Source organism: Cnephaeus nilssonii (genome assembly GCF_951640355.1).
Source record: "Cnephaeus nilssonii genome assembly, chromosome: 12".
NCBI lineage: Eukaryota > Metazoa > Chordata > Mammalia > Chiroptera > Vespertilionidae > Cnephaeus > Cnephaeus nilssonii.
In genome coordinates this window covers 72781241-72809122 of record NC_137083.1, presented here as the reverse complement: position 1 = coordinate 72809122, position 27882 = coordinate 72781241, and the positions used below count along the sequence as shown (strand labels likewise).

General features: G+C 36.8%; 1 protein-coding gene across 2 annotated transcripts in view; it reads right to left on the bottom strand.

Annotated features, from left to right (window-relative positions):
* The window catches only part of TFEC (transcription factor EC), a 90750-nt gene extending 79750 nt beyond the window's left edge, over positions 1-11000 (bottom strand). For both annotated transcript variants that reach the window (XR_013814325.1, XM_079786731.1), the window contains exon 1: positions 10891-11000. Coding sequence is in view for 1 of the 2 variants with exons in the window: in XM_079786731.1 (XP_079642857.1) it covers positions 10891-10974 (84 nt within the window). In the remaining variant the exon portion in view is untranslated. The remainder of the gene's footprint in view (positions 1-10890) is intronic.
* Positions 11001-27882: the final 16882 nt, after the last annotated feature.

The following is a 27882-nucleotide window of genomic DNA, read 5'->3' as shown; positions in this document are numbered from 1 at the left end:
GAGAGTATAACTAAAGGATTAGATGCCTCTTAGACTACAATTAATTAAGAAACCTAAGTTTACCAGAATTTAAAGTCTGATGTTAAAAAAAAAATGCTGCTTACAAAACTGTTACAGACCTCAGATTGTTCAGTGGGTTCAAATCCATTTGAATTTGAACAGGATCGAAAGAAGCAAAGAGTGTAAACATCTTAGCTGCTGAAAAATTCCCTGAAGATACTTGATGAGATCATTACCTGCCAGATTTTCAATGTAGCCGGTACTGATCTAAATTTGGGGGGAGTGGGAAAAGATGTTTGAGAGAATGAGTTTTGGCAAAAGGGAGCAAAGGATATATCAAAATATATATGATTAAACAAATAGAAAGTTCTGGCTCAAATTTTTATCTGGATGGAAATATATGTAAGGAAGCTGAATATGTTTCAGAACTTAATTTATTCATATGCATATGAACTTCTGTATTGGAAACATGTTCACACAATAAGAAATAAAGAAAGGAGCTGAAACCGGTTTGGCTCAGTGGATAGAGCGTCAGCCTGCGGACTGAAAGGTCCCAGGTTTGATTCCAGTCAAGGGCATGTACATTGGTTGCGGGCACATCCCCGGTAGGGGGTGTGCAGGAGGCAGCTGGTCGATGTTTCTCTCTCATCGATGTTTCTAGCTCTCTATCCCTCTCCCTTCCTCTCTGTAAAAAATCAATAAAATATATTTTTTTAAAAAAAGAAATAAAGAAAGGAACGAAGGGGGGGACTGAAAGGATTCTCTGGCCAGTGGAAGAAGCTAGAGAGCGAATCACACTCTGTTCTAGTATGCAGGCTGATGAGGAGTGTTTCAGGAAAGGCAAGAGATGATTTGAAATATTCTCACATGGTATGAATATGAAGGAGGCATGGGAATCCTTACTAAAATGACTCTTTGCTTCTTTTATTTGAAATTGTTGTAAGAATTTTAAATTCTATTTTGAATTCTCACCTATTCTTTCAAAACTGAAGAGAGAAAAAAGAAAAGTGACAATCATTAGCCCCAACCTCTCTCTGTATCCTGAGAGCAATTACAAAATCAGAAAGAAGGGCTTTCTCTCCTTGACCAATCTATTCTTAACCCTTTGCACTCGCTTGCTTTTTTCTCGATTCCTTTATTCTACTCTGGCTTTAATTTTTTAAATACCCTAGATTTTACAAAGTGCGGCAGTAGAATAAAAAACTGGAGTTTCTTTTCATACAAACTTATTTATTTGGATATTTTTTATATTTCAAATTATTGATACATTCAATACAATTCGACATACGAGCTGCTACCAATGCTAACCTTGTCGAGTCACACTCGACATCTGAGTGCAAAAGGTTAAAACAGTTTACCTGAGGAAATTCCACAACCTATCTTACTATTTTGCTTTTCAATAATACCGATTCTGGAGGAGAAAAAAATGGTGGCGGAATAGACAGATGTGTCCCAAGCCTTGTCCCGGAGCAGATAGAAAGAACAGCTGAGGGTCGCACGGGGAGTGTTTGTTGGCGAGTTAAGGGACAGCTATTCTCCAGGAGAAGGTGGGGGACTGCTGGACGGGGTTCCCCTGACCGGGCAGCCCCCACTGCTGCTGGGTTCCCTCCCAGAGCCACCGGCTCAGACGCGGAGACCACGCCATCTTGAAGTGGAAAGTGGATGTTATCAGAAGCCTGAAAATCTACAACTGTGGCACCTACAGAACAGCTGCGAACCCCTAACACCGGTCCCCAATTGGCACAAACATGTGGATTCAGAGGAGCTCTACACTCCACCACAGAAAGGTCAGATTTCGCCTGGGATAAGGTGAAGTCTCTGGTCCCAGCAGGACAGAGAAACGCGCATACTGTGGGAGCTGGAAGACCAGGGGAAGTCTGCGCCTAGAAAAATACATGGCTGTTGGGGCTGGCGTGATCCATGAATGTGGAAGGGGGTTCTCAGAGCTGCTAACAGAAAGGATCTCTAAAAAGCAACCCATTTTGAACTGACACAAAAGGACAGCCTAAAAATTTAAAAGTGTGCCCGCTGCTTAGACCCAAGGGGGAAAAAGGGACTGCACCCTGTGCGCAGCCCCTGAGTTCACACACTTGCGTTTTTTCCTCTTCAAATCCTTGTTTCTGATTACTAAGCCTAATACATAGGATCACCCAGTTGGGGACATCCTAGGAGACTGCAGGGGAAAGTTGTTTTTCTGGAACCTGGGGATCAGAGCGGGGAGTGACCATTGGAGAACCAGCTCTGGGGCAGCCCACTCCCACAAACCGGTATTGAGTGCCACAGGGAAAGCAGGATCTAAGCGCAGGCTAGAGAGGCCCTACAGACCCGGAGGTCAATACAGAAACACTGCCACCCAGGGGCTGAATCACAAATTGACTCTTGTGTAATCACAAATAAAGGAATACAAGAAATTAAGACACTGCCTGCTTAAAAATCAGGACTGGCTTACAACACTGAGGAGCAGTGGAGTGCAGAGAACTGCAATACTGTCCTGACTGGGAAACAGGCGTGCCAAACAGAACAATAGAGGAAGTGAATGACCTTCACTACTGCACATTTTATTTTTTTATTTTTTATTTTTTTATTTTGATGTTTTTCATCTTTTACTTAAGAAACTATTTTTTTTAATTTTTTCCCTCACTTGATTTTACCTTTTTAATTATTACATTTTTTATTTTCAATCAGTATTATTACTACTACTATTTTACCTTTTTTTAAAAAAGTGTCATTTTATTTTCTCTTTATTTTACTTTGGGATTAGTGTTCTACATTCTATTTTCATCTTTCCATTTGCATCTTTTACTCTATCTCAACTCTACCTTTATTCCATCACTCTCTTCCTAACTTTTCCCCTTTTGTTGTTCTGTTTCTCTTACCCTTTTCTGCTTTAGATTTTCCCTATTCTTTCTTTATACCCCCTGTTAAAATTTCACCCTACTTGTATATCTAATTTCCAATCCCCTGCTCCAAGTCCATACACACCTCTCTCTTCTTTGTCTTCACTATCCAAACAATTGTTTTTCTCTCTGTCCTTTTGTTGTTGTTTGCTTGAATGTTGATTATATCGATTTTTATGCTTTTTTTAAGATTGTTTTGCTTATTCTTTTTTTGTTTTGTTTTGTTTTCTTGTTTGCTTTGATTTTGTTTGTTTTTTTATTCTGTTTTCCCTTGCCTTGCTTGATATTAGTTGTTGTTTGTAGTTTGTATTAATCTCCAGGTACTTGTTGCTGGCATTTGTTGGGATTAGCAGCTGTTCTATTAGAGTTTTCTCCCCATATATAAAGTTTGTTCCCCTTTTCTTTCTTATTCTCTCTTACTTTTTTTTTCCTTTTCCCAATTTCATTTTGGCACTCCTTTCTTTTTTCTTTTTCTTTTTTTCTCTCTTCTTCTTTCTCTCCTATCTCCTAATTTGCCTTTCTCTGGTGGTCACCTTTATTTGGGGTTATTAATATCGTGAATACATTCCTGTTCAGTGCCTTTGCCTTGTACCTGGTTGTGTTGTATTTTGTGCCTTTAAATCAACGCAGGAGAGAGAGAACTACATAACGAGACACCTGGAGAAGAGAGACCATGGGGAGACAAAGAAAGAGCCCGCATATGAAAGAAAAGCAGGCATCACCAGAAAAGGAAGTAAACAAAATAGAGGCAAGCAACCTGTCAGAGAAAGAATTCAGAGAAATGGTCATAAGGTGGCTGAAAAGAATGGAAGACAAATTCGACAATATGAGTAAGAACCAAGAGGAAATGAAGAACCAAGAAGAAATGAAAAATGACATCACTGCTGTAAAGAACTCAATAGAAAGCATCGAGAGTAGATTAGAAGAAGCAGAAGACCGCATCAGTGAGCTAGAAGACAAGGTGGGAAAAAATACCAAAGTAGAGCAGCTTCTACAAAAAAAAATTAAAAAGCAGGAGGAGAGCCTAAGGGAACTTCGGGACAACACGGAACAAAACAACATCCGCCTAATAGGGTTTCCAGAAGGAGAGGAACCTGAGCAAGGAATAGAAAATCTTTTTGAAGAAATAATGACAGAAAACTTCCCTGATATAGGATAGAAAAATCCCACACAAATCCAAGAAACTCACAGAATCCCAAACAAAATGAACCCCAAAAGATCGATGTCAAGGCACATTATAATTAAATTGGCAAACACCAACGATAAAGTAAGAATCTTAAAAGTGGCCAGAGAGAGACAGAAAGTTACCTACAAAGGAACCCCCATCAGACTAGCAACTGATTTCTCAATAGAAACTCATCAGGCCAGAAGAGAATGGAATGAAATATACAAAGTCATGCAAAGGAAGGGTCTAAATCCAAGAATACTGTACCCAGCAAGGCTATCAATCAAAATTGAAGGTGAAATCAGGTGCTTCACAGACAAAAAAGGACTAAGGGAATTTATTACCACCAAACCAGCAATGCAAGAAATGCTAAAGGGTCTGCTGTAAAAAAAAGAAATAGGAAGCAAATAAGGAACACAGGGGTAAAGAATAAAAATGGCGACAAATAAGTACCTATCACTAATAACTATAAATGTAAATGGATTAAATGCCCCAATCAAAAGACATAGGGTAACAGATTGGATAAGAAAACAAAACCCATATATCTGTTGTCTACAGGAAACTGACCTCAGAAAAAAAGACGCATACAGACTGAGAGTGAAGGGATGGAAAAAGGTTTTCCAGGAGAATGGAAATGAAAAAAAAGCTGGGGTAGCAATACTTATATGTGACAAATTAGATCTCAAAGTGAAGGATGTAACAAGAGATAACTAAGGCCACTTCATAATACTAAAGGGAGCAATCCAACAAGAAGAAATAACTCTGGTAAACATATACACACCCAATACAGGAGCACCCAAATACATAAAAATACTCCTGGAAGATATCAAGGGAGAGATTGACAGCAATACAATCATAGTAGGAGACTTTAATACCCCACTATCACCATTGGACAAATCCTCTAAACAAAAAATCAGCAAAGAAACATCAATCCTAAATGACTAACTAGACCAGATGGGATTAATTGACATCTTGAGAACATTTCACCCAAATACCACAGAATATACACTCTTCTCAAGTGCAATGGGTCATTTTCAAAGATAGACCATATGTTGGGACATAGGCAAAGTCTCTTCAAATTCAAGAAGATAGAAATCATATCAAGCATCTTCTCAGATCACAGTGGCATAAAACTGGAAATCAACTACAATAAAAACAATCCAAAAAAATCAAACACATGGAGACTAAACAGCATGCTATTAAACAATTACGGGGTTACCAGAGAGATCAAGGAAGAAATAAAAAACATCATGGCAACAAATGACAATGAAAACACAACAATCCAAAATCTATGGGACACAGCGAAAGCAGTCTTGAGAGGGAAGTTCATAGCTCTACAAGCCTACTGCAAAAAAACAAGAAACAATGGTAATAAATTACCTAACCCTAAAACTCAAAGAGTTAGAAAGAAAGCAACAAAAAAAAGCCCTGTGTAAGCAGAAGGAAGGAAATAATAAACTTCAAAGCAGAGATAAATGACATAGAGACCAAAGAAACAATACAAAAGATCAACAAAACCAAGAGCTGGTTCTTTGAAAGGATAAACAAGATTGATGAACCTCTAGCCAGGCTCACCAAGAAGCAAAGAGAGAGGACCCAAATAAACAAAATCAGAAATGAAAGAGGTGAAATAACAACAGACCCTGCCGAAATACAAAGGATTGTTACAAAATACTATGAACAACTCTATTCCAACAAACTGGACAACCTGGAGGAAATGGACATATTCCTAGAAAAATATAACCTCCCAAAACTCAATCAGGAAGAATCTAAACATCTCAATAGGCCAATAACTATGGAAGAAATTGAAGCAGTCATCAAAAAGCCTCCAGCAAACAAAAGCCCGGGGCCGGACGGCTTCACAGGGGAGTTTTACCAAACATTCAAGGAAGAACTAAAACCTATCCTCCTCAGACTATTCCAAAAAATTCAAGAGGAAGGAACACCTCCAAGCTCCTTCTATGAAGCCAGCATCACCCTAATACCAAAACCAGATAAAGACAACACAATGAAAGAGAATTACAGACCAATATCCCTCATGAACATAGATGCCAAAATCCTCAACAAAATTCTAGCAAATGGGATCCAGCGGTACATCAGAAAGATCATACACCATGACCAAGTAGGATTTATCCCAGGGATGCAAGGATGGTACAATATCCACAAATCAATAAACGTGATACATCAAATAAACAAATTGAGAGATAAAAATCACATAGTCATATCAATTGATGCAGAAAAAGCATTTGACAAAATCCAACACCCTTTCTTGATAAAAACTCTCAACAAGGTGGGAATAGAAGGATCATACCTCAATATAATAAGAGCTATATATGATAAAACCACAGCTAACATCATACTCAATAGGCAAAAACTAAAACCATTTCCCCTAAGAACAGGAGCAAGACAGAGATGCCCACTCTCACCACTCCTGTTCGACATAGTACTGGAAGTATTAGCCATTGCAATTAGACAAGAAGAAGAAATAAAAGGCATCCAAATTGGAAAAGAAGAAGTAAAGCTGTCCTTATTTGCAGATGACATGATATTGTACATAAAAAACCCAAAAGACTCCATCAAAAAACTAATAGACTTAATAAATGAATTCGACAATGTAGCAGGATACAAAATTAATGCCAAGAAATCTATGGCATTTCTATACACCAATAGTGAACTTACAGAAAGCGAGACTAAAAAAGCAATCCCATTTACCATCGCACCAAAAAAATTAAGATACCTAGGAATAAACTTAACTAAGGAGGTAAAAGACCTATACCCAGAAAACTACAGGACACTGAAAAAAGAGATAGAGGAAGGCGTAAACAGATGGAAGAACATACCATGTTCATGGATTGGTAGAATCAACATCATTAAAATGTCCATACTACCCAAAGCAATCTATAGATTCAATGCACTCCCCATTAAAATACCAACAGCATATTTCACAGACCTAGAAAGAACTCTCCAAAAATTCATCTGGAATAAAAAACGACCCCGAATAGCCACAGCAATCCTGAGAAAGAAGAACAAAATAGGTGGGATCTCAATACCAGATTTCAAGCTGTATTACAAAGCCACTGTTTTCAAAAAAGCCTGGTACTGGCACAAGAACAGACATATAGACCAATGGAATAGAATAGAAAATCCAGATATCGACCCAAACCACTATCTCAATTAATATTTGACAAAGGAGGCATGAACATACAATGGAGTCACGACAGTCTCATCAATAAATGGTGTTGGGAAAATTGGACAGATACATGCAAAGAAATGAAACTAGATCACCAACTTACACCATACACAAAAATAAACTCAAAATGGATACAGGACTTAAACATAAGACAGGAAACCGTGAAAATACTAGAGGAATCCACAGGCAGCAAAATCTCAGACATATGCTGAAAGAACTTCTTCACTGATACTGCTCCTAGAGCAATGGAAGCTAAAGAGAAAATAAACAAATGGGACTACATCAAAATAAAAAGCTTTTTCACAGCAAAAGAAACCATCAAGAAAACAACAAGGAAGCCCACTGTATGGGAGAACATATTTGCAAACGTTATCACTGATAAAGGTTTAATCTCCAACATCTATAGGCAATTTATACAACTTAATAAAAGGAAGATAAATGATCCAATAAAAAAAAATGGGCAACAGACCTAAATAGAATCTTTTCAAAAGAAGACAGAAGGAAGGCCAAGAGACATATGAAAACATGCTCAAAGTCACTAATTATCCGAGAGATGCAAATCAAAATGACAATGCGGTACCATCTCACACCTGTCAGAATGGCTATCATCAACAAATCAACAAATGACAAGTGTTGGCGAGGATGCGGAGAAAAGGGAACCCTCGTGCACTGCTGGTGGGAATGCAGACTGGTGCAGCCACTGTGGAGAACAGTATGGAGTTTCCTCAAAAAACTAAAAATGGAACTCCCATTTGACCCAGTAATCCCACTCCTAGGAATATATCCTAAGAAACTAGAAACACCAATCAGAAAGGATATATGCACCCCTATGTTCATAGCAGCACAATTTACAATAGCTAAGATTTGGAAACAGCCTAGGTGCCCGTCAGCAGATGACTGGATCAGAAAACTATGGTACATCTACACAATGGAATACTATGCTGCCATTAAAAAAAGAAGGAATTCTTACCATTTGCAGCAACCTGGATGGAACTGGAGAGCATTATGTTAAGCGAAATAAGCCAGTCAATGAAAGAAAAATACCACATGATCTCACTCATTTGTAGATAATAAAGAACATTATAAACTGATGAACAAAAAGATAGATACAGAGGCAGTAAAGCATCAAACATACTGTCAAATTACAGTGGGAAGGTTAGGGAGAGGTGGGGGAGACAAGAGATCAACCGAAGGATTTGTATGCATGCATATAAGCATAACCAATGGACGCAAGACACTGTGGGGTAAGGATATGTATGGGAGTGTGGGGGGGGGGGGGGCAATAGGAAGATATGTACACATGTAATACCTTAAAAATGGAAAAAATAAAAATAAAAAATAAAATAAAAATATAAATTAAAAATATCTAAAATAAAATAATAATAATACTGATTCCTCCAATTTTCCTAATGTTAAATGTAAACTACCTGTAGTACATTCTCATACTATTCTATTTTTGTTGATGCAGTTACCTAGGCTTTCTATGCTCCAAAAATAAAATTTAACAGAATCACTAAATTATCTGTCATCCTCTAGTCTCATAGGCAAAATAATATTTGCCAGATGTTGATATATTGCCAAACACCTCCACCACAGCCCACAGATTCTGTAACTGGCTGGTAATTCACAGCTCTATAAAATAATAAATACTTCTGTACATTAGTTTCTTATTATTCATTTTTTCCACAAGACTACTGTTAAGCTCTTCCCTCATAGGTTGTGTTTTTGAGGACAGGTGTGATTCTTCCAGCTTTGCTCATACATCCGTTCTAATCCTCACAGATTCTTCTTTCTGATCTTAATAAATATAATCAACTAAAACCTGCACAGAAACTATATTTTGCATTATATATTTGTTTTGTTTTGTCAAATAGTAAAAAAAATTGCCATCTGCTATTTGTAAATATTAACTTTCTGGATCTGTTATCACTCCATTGCTCAATCTATTTTTCTTCTTACTATAAAATTAATTAAGCTTATCTCCATAAAGAATCTGGCATGTCTAGCTGATTTCATATAATTTTATTTGTAAGTTGACTTATAAAGAATTGAATGATTGCATTTCCACATGTATCATATATTCATTATTTTATCAATAGCCGTCATTATTCCCTTTGAAACATATTTCACTAGTTTGTTTGGAATTACTGGATAAGAATTTTTTTCAGTTTTTTCTTGCCTTATTTCCTTTGTCTAACTCTTCAAACTACTGTTTTCAAATTTATTTTCTATGTCCACTGTGTTAATTACCATAATTTCAAAAAATTTTACTTATACGAGAAATGTGCATCATATTTAAAGCCCTCATAATTATTTTGTTTTTCTAGAAGTTAGAACAAACCCTTGTGCCACAATCATTAAAATTAAGCTGGCTTTTAAGAAACATTTTTCAGTTTATTTCATTTTTGACATCAGATCCAAGTTTCAGTTCAACAAAATTTACTCATACATACTTCTTTGAAATGGAACTAAAAATTAAAAATGATTATAATAATAACTAAAACCAAAGAAATAGAAAACATGAAATTTATATATATTTCATTTGCTTTATAGATAAAAAATATTTTGTAATTCTGAAAATTGATATCACAAAGTTTGACTTCGTTAGGATAGCTTCCACAAAAATAATAAAAGGTTTAGTATTAATTCAAAAGCTATTCAAAAGTATAAAACTATGTTCAGATTCATCTAAAATAGAAGTGGAGCAGGATTGACTGAATAATCTTGATAATGAACTCCATATTCTGTTTCACTTTGCTTTGTTGATACAGTCTCTGAGCGGGGAAGAATTGTGAAGTTTATTTTAGTCTCTTAAAGTTTAAATAAAGTTTCTAGTAAGTAACTTACTATTATGTTACCTGAAATTAATTAAAGATTACCTCAGGTTTATTTTTCTCAAAATGTCTATTTCCAAAAAACATTCTAAGACAATATTAAAAGTATGAAATTATTATTCATATAAACAAATATATATATAATACATGCACAGATAGGTATGTGTATATATTCATATATATAACTTTCAAGTCTCTACTCCAACTTTCATTATTATAATTAAAACTATTACTATAAACAATTATTGCTTTGGAATTCTTGACATCTCCTACACAAACTTTCTGGATCCAAATGTTCATTATAAACCCAAAAGAACATTTAACTCCAGGAAAATAACATATGCTAAAGTACTATCTGGTGTTATTTCTGCTATGAGCAGTAATATTTTCCTACATTTAAAAGCCAGTGAAACACATATTGTTAAAATATAAACAGAAATTAGCCTTTACTCATAAAATGATATATAAGATGCCATAAAATGTTAAATTATGTTCCAACTTTGTTCCAACTTAGTAACTAACTGAGATTATCAAACTGGAAGGAGAAATTGCTTTGGTTATCATGAACTAAAACAGTGATTTCTCCATCTTGGTTAACATACAACATTGAGTTTCAGATATATTTTACCCAAATTACAGCAAACCACAGTTGACTACTCTAATATCCTGATGCCTAGTGATCATGCTAAAGGAAACCACAATTATAAACAAGCCACACATATCAAATAAAATAGATATTGATTAGACTCCTTTTCAGCGTTTGTTTAAAGTACAGAAGATTAACTTGCCAGTTTCGTTACCTACCAGCAATGATTGGATGCTATCACTGTTATCACTTCTACAAACAGCACCAAAGTATAACCCCTCTTCCCATAACATAAGCACCATGCCAAAGAGACAACCATCGTAAAAGATCTGATCATGAATAATTTGGAGTGGTTGAAATCCAGTTAGTAGAGGAAAGAGAAAAGAGAAGTGGCTCATTAGGGCATTTCCTGAACCTTGGTTGGGATTTCAGTTAAGGAAGAAGAAATGACACAGCAGTTTCAAGTAAGGGAAGTTCCTTTCTTTATCTAAAGTATGCTACCAAATTGAGAAACAGCACTCCAACAAAACTACTCCAGCACAGTGCTGTGGCCACAGTAAAAGCGCTCGTTTATTCCATTATTGCCCCATAAGTAACATTTCTGTCCAGAATATACACAAGCATCATGTGATTGTTATAAAAATGGACTTAAGATTCCACATTTATTGTGAAGCCTCACATTTAACATTTTTTTTTTTAACAAACTGACCCACACCAATTTTCAATTTTAAGAATTACAGTTTTCTTGCCCTAGCTGGTTTGGCTCAGTGGAGAGAGCCTGTGGACTGAAAGGTCCCAGGTTCGATTCTAGTCAAGGGCACCTGCCCGGGTTTCAGGCTCGATCCCCAGTGGGGGGCATGCAGGAGGCAGCTAATCAATGATTCTCTTTTATCATTGATGTTCTATCTCTTTCTTCCTCTCCCTTTCTCTCTGAAATCAATAAAAATATATATTTTTTAAAAAGAATTGCAGTTTTCTTTAGAATATTACTAGATTTTGAGATATTACTCAAGGCCATCAAATTTCCTATATTTCATATAATCACGTTTTCCTTACATATAATTTTCCTTTCAATGGAACTCCAGGAAAATATCTTATCCAAGAATATTTTATCTTCTCATATAGATGTAAGGTATATAATTTAGCTTATAAGATGTCTGACATATTATTTTTCATAATGCAGTATTTTTTAAGGGATATGAACACTATTTACTCACTGTCTTCACAAATGAATCTTCTAAAGAGGTCTCATTCTATATGGTAGTTATCTGCATGAACTTAAAAAAATCAAAAGATACATCTTTGTTCCCAAACTATAATTTGTGCTGTGAAAATCTGCCTTCACTTGGTAACAATTATACCAATTGCTTATTTGACTTATATTTAAAAACAATATATGTGAAGCAAAACTTTCATGTTAATTACTGAAGTTTCATGCCAAAGGTTATGTTCAAATTTCTCTTGCCTTTGTGTTTTTAAAAAAATCACTCATCCTGCCCACGTTACACATGAGCCAAGTGGATTCTGCCATGCGGAGGGCAGCCCTCTGACAAAACTTCTCTTGCAGGCTCTTGGAAGACAGGCTCGCATTCACTGAAATGGTAAGGGGAAATGGAGGTACAGAGCATGACTGGCATCTGCTCCAAGTACTTAGAATGGAGCCTGTCACACAGCAGACAGTATATATTAAATAATAAGGCTTAATATTCTTCATATTAACCTCTCCATCAAAACTAATACCATATTTATTTATTCATTCACTCATTCATTCATTTATTAATAAACTTCTATTGAATTTCTACCATGTATCAGGCACTAGGAGACAAAGACAAACAGTTATCTCATTACCCTGAAAGAGATTAAAATCTAATAGAATTTGGGAAGATAAATTACCTACGGTTTAAATTAAAGACAGAAAAAATAGTAATCTAATGGGTAATATATAAAATAACCAAAAAATAATAATGTAAGGAATAAAAGGATTATTTTCTTACATCTGATTTTGGGGGAAAATAAGATATTGAAATAAACAATGTCTAGAAAATAGGGATTGTTTCTTTTTTAAAGTCAAACATCTTTGGGAGCAATAAGGTAATCAATAATAGATGCTGTCTATGTTAAATAACGTTTAAGTAAAATATGTTAACAGTTCATATAGGAAAAAATGGCTGTTTGCCAAGTGGTAGCTAACACACTGGAAATTAACTTTAAAAGTAATTCTGCAACTAGGTAGAAAACAGATGCGAAGATGGAATATTAGCCCTTCAAAAAGGAAAAGGAATACATTTATTGTTATTAGGATTGCTTTCACAGAAGTCCCAAAGATAAATGGTTACTGTCGAGGATTAGAAGATGGCAGCTGAGTAGGTGGACCTTTCTCCCACTTCCTCCCAAAATCTAACTGGAATTAAAACTAAATTGGGGCATATTCACCCTGAAATACCAGATGAAGACAAGCTGAGGAGGAGACTTTTAAACAAGGGAAGGCAGAAACCACCTGGAGACTAGTAGGAAGCGTGGGTAAGCAAAAGGCGCTGTCGCTGCTCCCAGGAGCGGAGGGCCAAAGGTGGGGATGATTCCCCCAGAGAGGAGAGAGGCCTGGACAACAGGAAGGGCTCCCAAGGCCGGATACCCAGAGCCGGGATCAGCCACCCACACAGCAACCAGCCACCGGGCTTCTATCAGCCAGGAAACTGAGCTCTTGGAGATAAATCCACTTTTTTAAAGGGCTGGCACATAGGATTTTCCTTTCTAGACACTCACGGTAGGTTTCTGTAGCGGGAGAGCAGTGCCTACTGAAGATGCCAGAGGAGAGACAGGGGTGGAAGGAGTTAGGAGAGCCACAGAGAGGGTGGCAGCCAGGATACCTGTCTGAGCCATCCCCTCTGATATTTTAGCAGCCATTTCTCCCTGATGCTAAAAAAATAGCCTAGGAGCTCAGCTTGGCCCCTCTCATAGGCAGCCACAAGCTGTGGGTCACTTGCAGCTTTGAACAGGGTGCTAAGAGCCAAATGTGGGCAACTTCTGACATTGGCTAGCAAAAATGTATCTCCAGGGAGTTCTGAAACCAGCATACCAAACAGCCTCAGACAACACAAGAGCAGGATACAACGGGAAATCCAAGCAGGCACTGAAATCTGTCCAGACAAACTTCACTTGGTTGGTTTTCTGTTGTTTCATTATTTTTTTTTTTTTGCTTTGCTATTATTATTATTGTTATTTTTCTCTTTTCTTTCTTGTTTCATATTTCTTATTTGCCTCTTTCCTCTTTTTATTCTACTTAATTTTTTCTTTCTTTTACTTTATCTTTCTTCTTTTCTTTTTACCTTTTCATAATTTTTTCTCTTTTTTCTATTCATATATATTGTTGATTTTTTTACAGAGAGGAAGGGAGAGGGATAGAGAGTTAGAAACATTGATGAGAGAGAAACATGGATCAGCTGCCTCCTGCATACCCGCTACTGGGGATGTGCCCACAAGAAAGGTACATGCCCTTGACCAGAATCTAACCTGGGACCCTTCAGTCCACAGGCCAACGTTCTATCCACTGAGCCAAACCGGTTAGGGCTCTTGTATTCTTTTTTAATGGTTTTCCTTTTAATACTCTTTATTCTTATTTGTTTCTCTCCCTTCTTTCTTTTAAGAATTTTTCTTCCCCTTTTCTCTTCTAGTATTCTTTTTATTTTTAGTATATGATTATTATTAATTTTTCTTTCATTTTCACTTATTATTCTTGTTCTCTTTTCCCTTTCCCAATTCTCTTTTATTTTGTGGTTATTTTGCTATTGTTGTCTGGTTCTTTTCTATGTTTCCACTTGTTTTCTGGTTTGTTTTGTCCTGTCAGGACCTGTACAATAGCTCAGACAATGTGGTCGGTATTGAGACTCATAGTTAGCCAGCCTGAGAAAAGATCCCACCCAAGAATGGGAAAACAACAATCCAGACCCAATTACAAGAGGAAAACCCAAATGACCCACAAAGGGTCCCTCCCAGAGCATCCAGCACAGGAGTTTAATGAAACCACATCACTGGGTCCCACAAGACATTACTCAAAAAGGCCACCCCACAAGGAATAGGAGACATAGTAGGTATATCTAATACATGGAGACAAACACAAAGAGACAACTAAAACTGGGAGACAAAGAAAAAAACAAAACTCCAAATGAAAGAAAAGAAGGAATCTTCAGAAAAAGACCTAAATGGAATGGAGATAAGCAACTTATCAGACATAGAGTTCAGAATAATGGTAATAAGGATGCTCAAGGAACTTAGTGATAACTACAATAAACATAGTGGGAACTACATCATGAAAAATGACATAGAAACCATGAATAAGAACTAGTGAGAAATTAATACTAATACATATGACATCAAGAGAACACTAGAAGGAATTAAAAGCAGGCTTGATTAAGTAGATTGAATCAGAAATTTGGGAGATATGGTAGAAAATAAAAACACTAAATTAGAGCAGCAAAAAGAAAAAAAATACTCTTAAAAAGTATGAGAAGAGTTTAAGGGAACTATGGGACAACAGAAAACAGAACAACATCCACATTAGGGTACCCCAGGGAAAATAAGTTGAGTAAGAGATAAAGAACCTGTCTGAGGAAATAGTAAAAGAAAATTTCCCTAACCTGATGAAGGAAAAAGTCACATAAGTTCAGGAAGCACAGAGAGTCCTAATCAAGTTGAACACAAAGAGACACATCATAATTAAATGGCAAACATTAAAGACAAAGAGAGAACCATAAGGGCAACAAGAGAGATACAGACAGTTAATACAAGAGTGCTTCCATAAGGCTGTCAGCAGATTTCTCAACAGAAACACTGCAGATAAGATGGGAATGGCATGAAGTATTCAAAGTAATGAAAAGCAAATATCTGAAACCAAGACTATTCTGTCCATCAAGGTTATCATTCAAAATCGAAGGTGAAATAAGGAACTTCCCAGACAAAAGAGACTAAATAAGTTTATTACCACTAAACAAGTATTGCAAGATATGCTTAAGCGACTGTTGTAAGAAAAAAATAGAGAAAGAGGAAGATAGGCTTAGAGAATGAAAATGGCATGTGGAGTTCCCTCAAAAAATTAAAAATGAAACTGCTATTTGACCCAGTGAACCCACTTCTAAGAATATATCCTAAGAAGCTAAAAACACCAATCAGAAAGAACATATGCACTCCTATCTTCATAGCAGGATTATTTACAATAGCTAAGATCTGGAAACAACCATGTGCCCATCAGTAGATGAATGGATTTAAAAATGGGGATATATTTGTACAATGGAATACTATGCAACTGTAAAAAAAAGAAGGATCTCATCCTTTAAGACAGCATGGAGGGACCTGGAGAGTATTATGCTAAGCTGCTAAGTGAAATAAGTCAGGAAAAGAAGTATCACATGAGCTCACTTAGGTGTGATTTCTAATGAATAAAATAAACTGACAAACAAAAAGACACAGAGACATTGAAGCATGCAACACACTGATGTATTTCAGAGGGAAGGAGGATGGGGTGGGAAGAGATTAACCAATGAACTTATATGCATATATACATAGCCCATGGACAGACAGTAGTGTACAGAAGGCCTGGGGAACGGGTTGGAGCAGAGTGGAGGGTATAAATGGTGGAGGGCGGCGGGGAGAGGGTGTGAGGATATTGGAAATACTTCCAACAATAAAGATAAATTTTAAAAAAGAATTAAAATGGCAATAAATAAGTGCCTATCAATAATGACCTTAAATGTAAATGGATTAAACATTCCAATGAAATGACATAGGGTAGCTGAATGGATAAGAAAATATGACCCACATGTAAAGACACACAGGATGAAAGTGAAGATATGTAAAAAAATTTTTCCAAGCAAATGGAAATGAAAAAAAAAAAATAGTGAGATACCAATACTTATATCAGACAAAATAGACTTTAAAACAAAGGCCATAAAAGAGACAAACAAAGGTCACTACATAATACTAAATGGATCATTCCAAGAAGAGGTTATAACCTTGGTAAACCTATATGCAGCCAATATAGGAACACCTAAATATATTTAAAAGACTCCTGAGGGAGTTTAAGGAAGAGATAGACAGTGATACAATCATAGTTAAGGACTTTAACACCCCACTGACATCACTAGATATATCATTCCAGACAAAAACTCAACAAGGAAAAAGTAACCTTAGCTTGACTGGCATGGCTCAGTGGTTGAGTATCGACCTATGAACCAGGAGATCAAGGTTCAATACCTGGTCAAGGCATATGTCCGGATTGTAGCTTGATCCCCAGTGTGGGGCATGCAGGAGGTGGCCAATCAATGAGTTTCTTTCATCATTGATGTTTAGCTCCCTCTCTTCCTCTCTGAAATCATTATATATATATAAAATTTTAAAAAGTGATTTTAAACAACACACTAGATCAGATGGATTTAATTAATATTTACAGAACATTTCATCCCAAAGCTTCCAAATATACATACTTCTGAAGTGCACATAAAACATTCTCAAACATAGACCACATGTTAGGACAAAAAAACAAATTTTATAAGTTCAAAAAGATTGAAATTATATCAAGCATTTTCTCAGATCACAAGGGCATGAAATGAGAAATCAACTAAAATAAAAAACAAACATTCAAACACATGGAAGCTAAGTAGTGTTTAACAAACAATGAATTGGTTACCAATGAGATCAAGGAAGAAATATAAAAACATCCTGGAAACAAATGAAAATGAACACACAACAACCCCAAATCTATGGGACACTGCAAAAGAAGCTAAAATAAACCATCTAACCTACAACTAAAGAATTAGAAAGAAAACAACAGAAAAGCCCAGATGATTTAGAAGGAAGGAAATAATAAAGATAAGAACAAAAATAAATGACATAGAGAAAAAAACACACAAACAAACATGCACACAAACACAAAAGATCAATGAAAACAAGATTGATGAACCACTAGCCAGACTCACCAAGAAACAAAGAGAGAGAATCCAAATAAATAACAAAAGACACACAGGATGACAATGAAGATATGTAAAAAAATTTTCCAAGCAAATTGAAATGAAAAAAAAAGTGAGATAGCAATACTTATATCAGACAAAATGGACTTTAAAACAAAGGCCATAAAAGAGACAAAAAAGGTCACTACATAATACTAAATGGATCATTCCAAGAAGAGGATATAACCTTGGTAAACCTATATGCAGCCAATATAGGAACATCTAAATATATTTAAAAGACTCCTTGAGGAGTTTAAGGAAAATATAGACCAGAGGAGCGATATAACAACTGGCACCACAGAATTACAAAGGGTGTGAAGAAAATACAATAAATAACTATATGTCAACAAACTGGACAACCTGGGTAAAATGGACAAATGCTTGTAAACATACAGTCTTCTAAAACTCAGTTAGGAGGAATCAGGAAACCTGAATAAGCTGATAACAACTAATAAATTGAAGCAGTAATCAAAAAAACTCCCAGCAAACAAAATTCCTAGTCCTTATGGCTTCACTGGAGAGTTTTGGCAAACATTCAAAGAAATAACATCTATCCTCCTCAAATATTTCCAAAACATTCTAAGCTCTTTTTATGAGGCCAGCATTACCCTAATTCCAAAACCAGATAAAGATACCACAAACAAGGAAAATTACAGGTCAATATCCCTAATGAACATAGATGCTAAAATCCTCAACATAATATTACCAAATTGAATACAGCAATACATTAAAACTATCACACACCATGACCAAGTGGAATTGATTCTGGGAATGCAAGGCTGGTACCCTAGTCACAAATCAATAAATGTGATACATCTCATTAAAAAAGGATAAAAATCACATGATCATATCAGTTGTTGCAGAACAAGCAACACCTTCGACAAAATCCAGCACCTATTTTTGAAAAACACTCTCAACAAAGTGAGAATACAGGGAACATACCTCAACATAATTAAGGGCATATATGACAAACCTATAGTCAACATCATACTCAATGGGCAAAAACTAAAAGCATTTCCCTTAAGAACAGGAACAAAACAGGGTTGTCTGCTTTCACCATTCTTATTCAATATCGTACTAGAAGTCCTAGCCACAGCAATCAGACAAGAAGAAAAAATGAAAGGCATCCAAAATGGAAATGAGGAAATAAAATTCTCATTATTCACATATGACATGATATTGTACATAGAAAACCTTAAAGACTTCACAAAAAAACTACTAGATTTAATAAATGAATTTGGAAAAGTAGCAGGATACAAGTTAACATTCAGAAATTGATGGCATTTTTATACACCAATAATGAACTCTCAGAAAGAGAAACTAAAAAAAAAAAGAACAAAAAACAAAAAAACCCTACTCCCATTTACCATTGCAAAATAATAATAAGAAGAAGATACCTAGGAATAAACTTAACCAAGGAGGTAAAAGACCTGTACTTGGAAAACTATAGGATATTTAATAAAGAGATAGAAGATACAAACAAGTGGAAGGATATACTGTGTTCATGGATTAGAAGAATTAACATCATTAAAATGTCCAGGCTACCCAAAGCAATCTATAGATTCAACACAATCCCTATTAAAATACCAATGGCATATTTCTCAGATCTAGAACATATATTCCAAAAAATGTATATGGAACCAATAAAGATGCCAAATAGCCATAGCAATCTTGAGAAAGAAGAAAAACTTGAAGGAATCAAAATACCAGTTATCAAACTATGCTACAACACCATTGTAATCAATGAGTGGGGAGCCAAGTAGAGGGGGGCAAACAGGAGGAAAATCGGGGACATCTGGAATAATTGTGACAATAAAAATAATTTTTAAAGGGTTATCTTAAAAAATCCTTTGAATGGCAGTTGATTTTATATATATATATATATATATATATATATATATATATATATATATATATATCTGGGATGTTGAGAATCTATATACCCATAAGTATGCCTTTAATCTTACCAACAAGTAGCCAAGTTAAAGACAATCATTAGTTTATGAAAAACTTCCAATATGTTACCAGGAGTGAGGAAACTTTTTTCTGCTAAAGGCCATTTAGATATTTATAGTATCATTCGAGGGTCATACAAAATTATCAACTTAAAAATAGCCTATCTTTGGTCAAATATTTAATTAACTCATCCCTAATGCCTTGGCAGGGGCAGACCAAATGATTTTTCAGGCCTTATATGGCCCTCAGGCTGGGCATTCCCCACCCCTGTAACACTGACAAAAACCTAGCTGATCTTTTATTTTTTTTAATTTTTAAATATTTTTATTGATTTCAGAGAGGGAGAGAGAAATGGAAACATCAATGGTGAGAGAGAATCATTGATTGGCTGTCTCCTGCACATTCCACACTGAGGATCAAGCCCACAACACAGGCATGTGCCCTTAATCAGAATCGAACCCAGAACCCATCAGTCCCCAGTCTGACGCTCTATCCACTGAACCAAACCGGCTAGGGCCCCAGCTTATCTTTTAAAAAAGGAATCAAGTAAACCAAAGGAAAATATATATCTCTTCCAGGAAGTTTGGACAGGAAGTCCAAGATCAATATTACCCTAGGAAATCAAATAAAATCCGATGTGAGCATATAATTTATGTCACTCGTGAGTATGAATTATACTTTCAGAGAGAAATCACTTGGCAAATAATTGATATTGATTATTCAAAAGTCTGATTTCATTACCAGTTTGGGGAAGTGCAGAAATTAGAAAATGAATGTTCCCTGTTTTTACCTAACTCCAGAATCTGTCTAAATAGTAGTTTAAGAAAAACACTATATGTCAAATCTGATCTTGAATTCCAGTATCATTTAAGAACTCTACACATCTAGCTCTGACTGGTGTGGATCAGTTAGTTCTTTGGGCATCTTCTTGTGCACTGACAGTTTGCTGGTTTGATTCTGAGTCATGACACATTACAGGCTGAACCCCCCTGTAGGGGGCGTTCAGGAGGCAGCAAGTGATGTTTTGCTCTCATGTTGATGTTTCTCTTTCTCCCTCTCCCTTCCCCTCTCTCTAAAAAATCAATTAAAAAAACTTTAAAAAAAAAGAACTACATACATCTAACTTATAGTTCATTTCACTAAAATACTAATATTTTTAAACATCTATATTTTTACTATTTTACTATCACACTAGTAAGTATAGTATTTGCAAATTTTAAAAATATATTTTAAAACTGCACTTAAGTTTTATTCTATTGAAGTTATGTCCTTAACAAGAAGCACACCAAGCATGATGCCTTATAATAGAGTAATAATAGAGTAATATGCAAATTGACCATACCTTCGCTACACCCAGCAGCCACGCCCACCAGCCACGCCCACCAGGAAACCATGGATCACAGGCAACCGGGGGTCGGCTCCTGTGATCCGTGGCAGGCCAGCTGGGGTCTGACTGAGCCCAAGGCCGGGAGCCTGCTATGGATCGCAGGCAACCAGGGGTCAGCTCCTGCGATCCGTCGCCAGGAGGCTTGGGTGCAGCCGGGCCCAAGGCCGGGAAAGCCTCTGTCAGAGGCTTTCCCGGCCTTGGGCACCAGTGGGGAGCCTGCAATGGATTGCAGGCAACCGTGGGTCGGCTCCAGCGATCCGTGGCAGGGAAGCTGGGGTGCGGCCAAGCTCAAAGCCAGGAAAGCCTCCGCCGGAGGCTTTTCCGGCCTTGGGCACAAGCAGGGAGCCTGCAATGGATCACAGGCAACTGGGGGTCCGATCCTGAGAGGGGTTCTGCTCCTGTGGTGGATTGCAGGGAGCTGGGGTCCCCTGCCCAATGGGCGGTGTCTGTGATCACAGGGAGCTGGAGGTCCCCTTCCCAGGCCTAAAGCTTTGGCCAGAGGCTTTAGGCCTGGGCAGGGCACAGCCGATGATTGGTGTGAGCTATAGAGGAAACACCTTTTCTGACTGCCCATTGGCTAAGCTTCCTGTATGCCACTGGTAATATTCTTAGTAACTTGGGTAATAAGAATCCAAAAAGGTGATCTAAGGTTTTTCCACCACACTTCTGGAGAAAAAAACGAAGGTCCGCTGCTGGAGGGCTAAGAAATGTCATATCCTGCCCTAACCGGTTTGACTCAGTGGATAGAGCCTCGGCCTGCCCACAGCAGGGTCTGGGTTGATTCTGATCAAGGCCATGTACCTAGGTTGCAGGCTCCTCCCTGGCCAGGGCCCAGATCAGGGCTCATGCAGGAGGCAACCAATCAAAGTGTTCCTCTAACTTTGATGTTTCTCTCTGTCTTTCCCTTTCTCTTCCACATTCTCTAAAAGTCAATGGAAACATATCCTTAGGTGAGGATAAAAAAAAAGAAAGAAAGAAAGAAAGAAAGAAAGAAAGAAAGAAAGAAAGAAAGAAAGAAAGAAAGAAAGAAAGAAAGAAAGAAATGCATATCCTATGAAAGACACATCTTGAAAATGCCTAAAGAAAGTTGTCATTTTTTCTTGATGAAGGGACTGGAGTCGTGTTGATGAAAACACCTTGGTGGCTGTGGTGACTAGAAATAGCTAGCAGCAGGGTGATGGGGCTGGTGCCTTCCCCTGACCAGCCCGGTTGCCTCCCACAAAGGGAGGCCAGACTGCGTCTTAGGTCCGCTTCCCATGGGGATTGGGCCTAAGCCATCAGTAGGACATCCCCTGAGGGCTCCAAGTATGTGAGAGGGGGCAGGTTGGGCTGAGGGACCCCCCACCCCAGTGCACGAATTTCGTGCACCAGACCCCTAGTATATATATAATCACAATACTCGTGCTTTTTTACTTCCAAAATGCTCAGTATCTACCTCAATGAACTTAAGAAATATCAACTCATTAATCCATCTATGTCAACACTTATCATTGTTCCAAAAGAAACGGGTAAATTCAATCCAGAGAATCAAGTGATTTTCCTAAGTTTGTCCCCAACTCAGTTTTGAAGAACAAGGAGTCTCTAGAAACCTTAAAGACATTAATATAATTTAATTATTCCATGATGCCAAGGGCTTTAAGATTTCACTAGAGCTTATATTTAATCTTGGCATACACTGGAGTATTAAACAAAGAGCCAGCCCTTTTGAAATTTATAGAGTAGGTGAAATATGTCTTTAGTATGCAATATCTATGTCCTGTTCCCTTTTGTCAGACAGGTGCCATGATGCCGTATCATCTCCCACTTTACCACTATCTAAAACTATTTTTAGAAAACTCTATAATTAATTCATTATACACTTTATTCACTAAGGTATAAATGATTGATGAGACATAAAATATTCTCCCTCCCAAAAGCATTTTCATTTTGAAGGTAATGAATCTTTAAGGTAAAGAAGGAAAAATATAGCTAAAATTGGGAAGGGATTATTATATATAAATTAGATAAATCAAAAACATTCCATGGAGACTGCCATTTAATCTGAGCACTGCTATACTCAAAGGAGATGATGTATTATCCATAACATATATAAAAGTATAAAGCTTCTTCCTTTGCAATGTTAGGATACTCCAAATGAGATGGCATCTCCCATGACTGACACTTCAGCTCCCTGGAGATTAGAAAAATGACAAGACGTCTATAGTCTGCCAAAATTGTACAATTGCTCTCTGTCAGACAGGGGAGGATAGGATATGCTGTTGTAACAAACAACTCCCAAAAGCCACAAGGAATTAAAAACAAAATGTTATTTCATACTCTACATGTCCAGTATTGATTAGTGGGGGACCCAGGATCTGGAGGCTCCATCTCCACACCACTGAGGCAGGGAAACAGGATAAGGAGAATGGCATACAGGTTCATAAAGCTTCTTCAGGAAGTGATACTCATAAGTTCCATTCATCATTCATTCGCCAAAGCTGTCAATGGCCATGCCTTCTTCAAAGGGAATTAACCTGCAATTCTACCATGTATTGAAAGAAGAGAGAACTCGGATATTTATTATTAAGACCAATGACTATAACACTCTCCTAATAGTTTTTAATAATCAACCTTTTCAAGGGAATCACTCTTTAGAAAGATCAGTTCTTCTATAATGTCACCTAAGAAACAAATCAGTCCATCCAATAAGAAGCTATGAGCTTTATTCAACTATTTTATTACAAATACAAATAAGAATGGTGCATGGTCACAGGAATAGGAGAGGGAAAAGATAAACAGATAGTCAAAGGTGATAATTTTGATTATCATGATTTGGGGAGAAGAAAAGCTAAACTAGAAGAAAAGATCTATTTAAGAGTATACATGCTTATCAGTATTATGATTTTTGTTCTTTACTGAACATACCTTCCAGAATTTATCTGCAAAGGGAGCATTTTTCAGAGGAGCATAAAAATATGAGAGTGAAATTTTACAAATTCAAATTTTGCTACAAGCAAACAAAGTTTTCCTGAGAAAACTATAAAAATTAAAACAATACAATGATTTTTTCAGGAAGAAAACTGGAATGAGTAATAAGATCAGAGATACAGAATAAAGAAATATGTACAAATATTTTCCTTTTTAGGGTTTCTTTTACTCTTTTAGAAGTTTAAATAATGCCCATGCATACAAAAGGATCCTCAATGCACACTTCTTGTTTTAATTTATAATGTTTATTATTCTTAACTGCTAAAATTGCATTCTGACAAAGTAAGGTAAGAAGTAGAAGAAGGAGAAGAGAGGGGGTAAGATTTTCTTGTTTCTCATGTAAGAGTAGAATAAAGCAAGCTGTAAGTGTTCTTTTAAGGATAACTCATACTCTTGTTGACAAGAAATGCGGTGGTGTCTAAATTCGCTTTGGTCAGTAAGTGCTTTATGGTGTGGGAATTAAACAAAGGAATACAGAAGGCTTATAGGATTTCAATAAAGGAGTCAACAAATCTCAAGAAAATTAATGCTTTGGCACCAATAGTCTTTTTTTAATAGTATCTTAGAAAGTAGCCAACGTGATTCATTCTTATAATTACACAGAGTTGTGATGGTCAGCTATGAGTGCCTGGGTCAGCAACATTGAATCTGGAAAGCATAAACATGCAGTTGCAATGTCTAGACATTTACAATGTCTAGCCACTAATGTCATGGCCAGTGATAACTTTCCTGCTCTTTTCAAACCTCCTTCCAACCTGCACCTTTGCCATTAGGACTAAGCTGATCTTATTTAACCAAGATTTACCATACTCCATGAATGACCTTTGCATTTGTGAGAATTGTTATTTGTATGCCAAATGGTAGAGAATTAACAATGGATTATACAGTTTTATTTTGAGAGAGTTCAAATAGCAATATAAATTATATACATTGCCATGGCTTAGGACATTTAAAATGTAATAGGTTCCTAGTAGATAGAGGTTTCCTTCAAGGAAATATTAATATTAAATTCCCCAGAATATCTGTCTCCTGTCATGGTCTGTTAAATCCGTTCCCAGAAGGTAAATAACTGGGTGTATCTAGACTAACATACTAATTATAGTAGGTGTAAGTTCCTTATTATCCCATCTAATAAAGAGGGAATATGCAAATTGACCATCACACCATCACAAAGATGGCGGCGCTCATAGCCACAAGATGGTGGCACCCATAGCCACAAGATGGCAGCGCCCAGTCCCCTCAGCCCCACCCGAGGCTCAGGTAACCAGGACTGGCCCGAGGCGCAGGCAAGCCTCGGATGTCAGCTGCCCAGCCAATGCCTGAGGAGCAGGCAAGCCTAGGATGGCAGCTGCCCAGCCTCCCAGGGCCACTCAAGGCTCAGGTAACCAGGGCCGGCCGAGGCTTGAGCTGCTGGCAGTGGCAGCAGCAGAGGTGTGATGGGGTGTCGCCCTCCCCTGATCGCCAGGTCACCTCCTGCCCCTGAGGGCTCCCGAACTGTGAGAGGGGGCAGGCTGGGCTGAGGGACCCCCACTCCAGTGCATGAATTTTCATGCACCGGGCCTCTAGTTCAATATAATACTTGTATGTATTACATGTCCCATACAATAATGGCTTATTTTGTTGTGCTATCAATTAATGAAAAAGGACAAAGACATAAAAAAAGAAAAAATTGAAAATATATCCAATTAAATGCTAGAGAAATCCAGCTATGATCAAATACAAGCACAACTCTATTCACATATCAGCTCTAGATTCAAGTAATTTAGGGCATGTGTATTATGATTCAATAGACATGTATATTGTGAAATGATTACCCCAATAAAGATAATTAACACTTACATCACCTCACATAGTTAAGTTTTTTGGGGGGTGAGGACACTTAAGGTCTACTTTCAGCTAATTTCATATACATGATATTGTATTATTAACAATATGGTCTAGTTGAAAGCAGAACTTAAGTTCATTATTAATTTGCTAAAAATTTGCTAATAGTTCACCCCTAGAGGAATGTTAAACATACGTATGGACATCATAGGTAATCCACAATGACTTGTTATTAAATGTAATTGACACAAGATGATTTGGAAGCTAGAAATTATATACACTGAGTGGCCAGATTATTATGACCACCCCATCAGTACTTCGTTGGACCACCTTTTGCCTTAAATACTGCAGTGATTCTTCTTGTCATTGACTCCACGAGATGTTGAAAGGTGATGCGAGGAATCTGACACCATGCCTGATGAATAGCACTGTCCAGTTCTGTGAGATTTGATGGTTGTGGAACCAGCTGCCTGATGGCTCTTTTAACTTCATCCCACAAATGCTTGATTGGATTGAAATCTGGTGATAGTGGGGGCCACCTAAGCAAGGTAAAGTCTCCCTCATGTTCTTGAAACCACTCCTGCACAATACGAGCACTGTGGCATGGAGCATTGTCTTGTTGGAAGAAGCCATCTCCATTGGCATACGCCATCAATATGATATTATGAACTTGATCAGCAAAGATACTTAGGTATGTTGTGCTATTCAGACATTGTTCCACACAAATTAAAGGGCCCAAATCATGCCAGGAAAAATGCCCCAAACCATAACACTGCCCCCACCAGCTTGAAGGGTTGTACTGATGCATGTTTCCGCAAAATTCTCACTCTGCCATCTGCATGATGCAACTGGAAACATGATTCATCGGACGACATGACTTTTTTCCAATGTTCGACTGTCCAATCCTTGTGTTCCTGTGTGAACTGGAGACGTTTTTTCTTGGTAACTACAGACAGCAAAGGTGTTCAAACAGGCCTTCAGCTTCCATATCCCATACGATGCAGTGTACGGCTAATTTGCCTACAAACGTCAGGTGGTCATAATAATCTGGCCACTCAGTGTATAAAAATACCCATTGCTGAATTCAAGAAAATGTAAGACTTATTCAGAAGTCAGGCAGTAATGATGGAGAAAATGAATAAGAATAAATCAATATCTAGGTCAATATAACTCTTCTCCCTCCCCATTACATTAATAAATCTCATTAATTTAATGGAGAAATAGCTGTATAAACCTCAAAGTTATAAACTTGAATAGCACGTTTTGCCTTCTTTTAAAGCTAATGATTTATATTTTGCAGAAATCTAAAATAAATAAACTTTCTATACATTAAGAGAGAGGACCATAATATGTGAGAGAATTGATCACATATATAAGTATTTTTGTTACTAAAACTTGAATTTTTTTATTCATTAACTCAAACTGCTTGACTTCTCATGTTTATGCAAAACAGATTTTTAGAGGAAAAAAAGAAAGGTACTGAAACATCAGAGGAAATGATCAAAGAACTAGCAGCAACATCTTAAAGCTTTTATCAAAGTAGTGAGGGAATGCATTAAAGCAACAATATCTGAAGCTTACATGTGATGGGACTACTAAATTTCATAGAGTATCTTATGAACATATGTGGATGTAATGATTTTTATAAGAATAACTTACTCTAAAGGACTTTTTCTGAGTATGAGAACATTATTCTCTCAAGACAATTCAGGAAAAAAATCCACCAATAATTCATTAATAATAGAATTCTCATACTCCACAAACAGAGAACGAAAACTTTTGAAAAACTATATGTGGTGTGAGTGAAGGTTATACAAAGAGGAATAAGCTTATAAATGAAAAAAAAAAAGTCATTTAAAAAATCCCTCATCAAATTCTTATGAGAAAATGGTGGGCTGAAACATAAATTGTTAAAACTGAGTTAGAGCACATAAGGGTTTAAGTAAAAATAAGGAGCTCTTGTTTAACAAAACTTGCTAAGCTAGCAATGATCAAATTTGAGATATCTGTTTACATTTATCAAAATATGTTAAAAATGAACCATTTCTTGTTCTCAAAGAAAAGTATTAAAAATAAGT